The sequence below is a fragment of the Aplysia californica genome, unplaced genomic scaffold, assembly GCF_000002075.1.
Source record: "Aplysia californica isolate F4 #8 unplaced genomic scaffold, AplCal3.0 scaffold00034, whole genome shotgun sequence".
NCBI lineage: Eukaryota > Metazoa > Mollusca > Gastropoda > Aplysiida > Aplysiidae > Aplysia > Aplysia californica.
Genome location: NW_004797304.1, coordinates 177678 through 182677, shown reverse-complemented (window position 1 = coordinate 182677; position 5000 = coordinate 177678). Strand labels below are relative to the sequence as shown.

Genomic DNA, 5000 nt, shown 5'->3' with positions numbered 1-5000 from the left:
TTTCCTCACCTCGCACTATTAAAAGTTCTGTATTTTCGTCAAATATGGTCATATTATTTACTTCATTCTTGTTTTAAATTGTAGGGAAAAGGTGATAGTTTTTTAAAATAAAGTTAACTAAGTTTTGAAATTTTCTTCATATGACTGATATTGACCGGCAGGGACATGGTCTTTGCCGCTATAAAATAAATCGAGTAAGATTATAAAGAAATCATCTCCTTATAGGGGGTGTCCACTAGAGAGATCTGATCGGGTTGGGTCGGGTCGGGTCGTCGGGTTGGGTCGTTTTCTGGTGGTTTCAATGCCCACTACAACCCCACCGCGATAGTACCCGACGACCTGGAAGTTAAAGTACAGAAACCTTTAATCTACATGCGACTACACAGAGTAGAGGGCGTAAACCGGGCTACGATTTGCTGAACCTTTGACCCACGAACATATTAAGTAGGTCAGCGGCCCTCTCTCTCTGTCTCCCTCTGTGTGTGTGTGTGTGTGTGTGTGTGTGTGTGTGTGTGTGTGTGTGTGTGTGTTTGTGTGAGTGCTTGCTTGCTTTCTTTAGTGCCTACAGCCCTCTCTCTTTGTCTCACTCTGTCTGTGTGTGTGTGTGTGTGTGTGTGTGTGTGTGTGTGTGTGTGTGTGTGTGTGTGTGTGTGTGTGTGTGTGTTTGTGTGTGTGTGAGTGCTTGCTTGCTTGCTTTAGTGTCTCTCTCCTTTCTTGTTTATCTCTCACTTCCCATATTTATGTCCCTCTACTTATCTCTCGCCCTCCTTGTCCCTCTGTACGTGCTTTCTGGCCCACCCTATCTTTTTTTGCGCTCTCTCTCTCTCTCTCTCTCTCTCTCTCTCCCTCTCTCTCTCTCTCTCTCTCTCTCTCTCTCTCTCTCTCTCTCTCTCTCTCTCTCTCTCTCTCTCCCTTTCTTTCTTTCTCACTCTCCCCCAAGGAAGTGTAAGGAACTAAAAAGTCCCCATTTTGTAACATGTATTACTACAAAATGCTTCTTCTTCTTCTTCTTCTTCTTCTTCTTCTTCTTCTTCTTCTTCTTCTTCTTTTTCTTCTTTTTCTTTTTCTTCTTCTTCTTCTTCTTTTCCTTCTCCTTCTTCTTCTTCTTCTTCTTCTTCTTCTTTTTCTTCTCCTCCTCCTCCTGCTCCTCCTATATCTTCTCCTCTGTCTACTCCTCCTCATCCTCCATCTTCTTCTATGAGCGCTCCAAACCCGCTGTGAAAAGTGAGAAGACGGTCAAAGGCGTGAAACCGAAACTGGGAATTTCCAGAGTACCGTAAGTCTAGTTAATGTATTCATGAGTCAAATGGACACGTGACTCAGCCTTGTTACGATTGGCTGCAATTCGCAGGCATAAAAACAAACGCGTTTGTTTTTGTAGGTCACGACCGAGTCGATAGGTTTGTGCCACGATGACCGCTTTGTGCCCTCAATTTGACTAGCCCCAACTACACGCGAACCGACCCGATCTCGTATGTGGGCACCCCCTATAAGGAGACATAGGCTTAAGCCGGTCCCAGAGTGGCTCTGTAGGTCTGACCTGTAGCTGGCCTGGCGCACGCCGTGTGCGTGTCAGCACAGCCGCACTGTGGGTTGGCGCCTGTGTCTCAGCGAGCGCGAGGCACACTCGCTGAGTCTCAGCACAACCGCACTGTGTGTTGACGTGTGTAGGTGTGCAACTGACGGGTCTGCCTTGCTATATTTAGATACTGTGTAATCCAAGACCAATTATACCAGGACGGGACAACTCTTCTTTACGTCATGTGCCAAGTGCAGCCCCCCCCCCCCCCCCCCAAAAAAACACACTTGCAGCTGCGCGCAGCGATAGTTTACATTGGTTACCAAGCAAGGCTAGATCTGCTGATCATCTCGGGCGGTATGTCTAGCCTAGGCCTACTAGAATTAATTTATTTTAGCTCAGAGAGAGAGAGAGAGAGAGAGAGAGAGAGAGAGAGAGAGAGAGAGAGAGAGAGAGAGAGAGAGAGAGAGAGAGAGAGAGAGAGAGAGAAAGTATTTATTAATGAATAAACGTGGATCTAGATCTAGATTTTGATGTGCACCCAGCCAAAGAGGGTGTGCAGTTCGGAAAGTAGATCTAAATCTAGAGAAGCACACCTAGCCTAGATCTAGGCCTAGACCAAGGCCTACGACAACAGTCGAAACCTCTCGATTCGAAGTTTCAAAGTATGATAAAGTGCATTTCTTGGTGATTTTGTGGCCAAGTGTAGAGGCTAGCATCAATATGTAATAGTAAAGCACCTAATAATACATACTTCTTGTTGGTTTCGATGATCTGTGAAGAGTTCTGTCGAAAATAAACACGAAGCGAGGCGACACATGTCCGCCATTTTTACAACACTATTGAATAGCACGTCTGACGAATCGCGCAGCTCTGCTGACAACAAACAGACGATACAGCTACGCTGCTTTAGCACACGGTAATGTATACATTCATTTGCACGGAACGAGCCAGGATAGCTACAGGTCAGACATACAGAGCCACATATGTGTTTAACGATTTTTAGGTAACTGGCCATGGCCTCTAACTGAACGTTAACGACGCAATCAACGACATTACATGACGGGTGTGCCTTCTGTCGAAAGCTAACCTTGTGTGACGGTTACATATTTTGGGACATTGCTCGTACTCTGTTTAGTACAACAGATATTATGCATAGGCAAACATCTCTCTTTAAAAATTAAACTGCTTTTTCTTAATTTAAGAAATGAGAAAGAGTCCCAGAATATATCTGGCATTTATTATGAACACAGTGTGGTAGCCTGTTGTAGATATCTATGTAAAATTAAATGTTTGGGGGCTAAAATATCGGATGTTGAGGTCTACAGGTATGTTGACTGTCTTCACACTATCTCTTATTCTTGGTCACAAACCTTAATCGTCTCCTTTTCTAGGCAGTATTTTTAATGTATTTTTTTTCACTGATGTTGTTTTATAAAATGTTCTATTTCTTTTTGTATCCCCAACATAATAATATGAATTTTTTCATCATGTCTACAATGAAACACGCGTCCCACAGACGACTTACAACAAATTAGCGATGTAGCAATAACCATGCTTGACTGGCAGTCTCATTCCTGCCTGCTGGATATCCCACGTTTGTTGTCGGTGTTGAAGACTAAAGCGCCCTCTTATTCGGGGCACTGAATTGAATCTGCGTCTTTCACTTTAATTGTGTGAAATGTTTTGTCAGTTATTACACGATATGCGTAAGCGATCAATCCAAAATCAAATTTGAAGTTTAAACAGTCCGCATGATGGTGTTTGTCACCAGTCGTCTACCTCAGCTAACAGAAGTGGATCTCTTTTATTTGCTTTTTGTAATGGCTATCTAGACAACCAGCCAGTTGCCTTTTGGATTTAACTCCCGGTTGAAGTAAAATATTCTTAAGAGGAAAAACACACTCACTTTCTACTCATGCTTTCACTGACGTAACTTTTTTTTCCACTGCCGTGGTCATTATGTTCTCTCGAATCAAGAGGCATTATCTCATTATTTTAGGCCGTATTCTTATATTATTGTCACGTTACGCTTTTTATCAGGTGGCGGGTTGATATAGTGAAATGGTGTGTATAAAAATTATATTACATGAGTTGTGGTGTTAGATCATGTTTTATCCTTCAAGTGGAATTGCCAAGTTGTAATCACGAGTTTCAATGTTTAATCTGAGCTCCCTCTGGAACAAAATAAGCATCTACTATCTCAAAAATGCGTTCTTTTACATGCCAGAGTGTTCCAGGGGTGATGGGTTAGTTCTTTGTAGTTATTGCATCTTTCAATGCACCAATTCCCGTGTATAGAGAAGGTTTTCAGAGTGGTGCGCAACGTTTGGGACACCCTGTATACATATTTGTCTCTGTGTCAGAGGGTGTATATTTTTTAAGTTTGTTGCTCTTTTTTTTTCAAGAAAACAAGCGACCTTAAAAGGAACTTAAATAATCACAGGTCATTGGAATGCAAATACAGCTTTCAATTTCAGTACGCGTGTAAATGGCCATTTGTTGTTCCTTTCAGACTTAGAGAAGACAGCAACGATGTCCCGTTACGCTGAGCTTCTTCTGCCGGACTATCTTCAAAGCAGAGAGGACGAAGCTCCCATCACCCCTGAGCCTAAAAAAGGTTGGTTGGTCGTCTTTGTTTTCTCTTTCTCATTCATATGTTCCATAAGCTAGACCAACAGAAGTTTACTATTAGCTTGAATAACCATAGATACTGGAATTTGACCCAAGTCGCTTCCTGGCTCGTAGGGGCCAACCAGCCATAGATGAGCAAAACTTTCAAAGAGAAACATTTAATTTGCATGAGAATGTATTTGAGGTGCTACTTACAAAATGTGTGACATTGTGACTAGTACTAACTTATATTACACCCAGACTGAGTTATTTCCACCGTTTCCCGGAGTTTTTTGCGACGGTCACGTAAACCTGGCGCACTATGTCTCATTTTAACCCCAAAAGCTTGCCTTTAACTTCTAAATGGCAGAAACAAAGGCTTAGTCGTTACTAATAAACTTGGTTCCGAAATACTTCCGAGAAACAAGAAAAAAACTAGCACTAAATGAAAAGAAACAAATATCAATGGTATGTGTCGCTCCCAGTGTCCGATGGGGAACATGGTTATTACGGCCGGACGCTTCCAGCGTCCTACGGGGTTTAAAGAGTTGATATACGTATTGTATATGACCAATGAGTGACCTGGCATATGAATACGTGTTGTAAGTGTCAAAAAGCCTTCGTTTGATGGAATTTTACAATAACAACATTAATAAGATCAGACTCTTAAAATAGTCATGGTGAGCATTTATCTCCTTATGGATATTTTGGTGGGAGTGGATGATTGATATGCGTCCGTGTGTTGCGTTACTTGTCTAAAAGCTTAAATTTGCGGGGCATGTAAAAAAAGAACAACCGCACTTCTCAGTTTTGTAGTGATGTGGATTATTCCCTCTGAAGTGTGTGTGTGCGTGTGTGTGTGTGTGTG

The 5000-nt window shown here is 42.3% G+C and overlaps 1 protein-coding gene across 2 annotated transcripts in view; it reads left to right on the top strand.

Moving 5' to 3' along the window:
- The window catches only part of LOC101857465, a 114008-nt gene that overhangs the window by 46782 nt on the left and 62226 nt on the right, over positions 1-5000 (top strand). For both annotated transcript variants that reach the window (XM_013091356.2, XM_035973830.1), the window contains one exon: positions 4035-4139. In XM_013091356.2, the coding sequence (XP_012946810.2) occupies positions 4035-4139 (105 nt within the window). The remainder of the gene's footprint in view (positions 1-4034; positions 4140-5000) is intronic.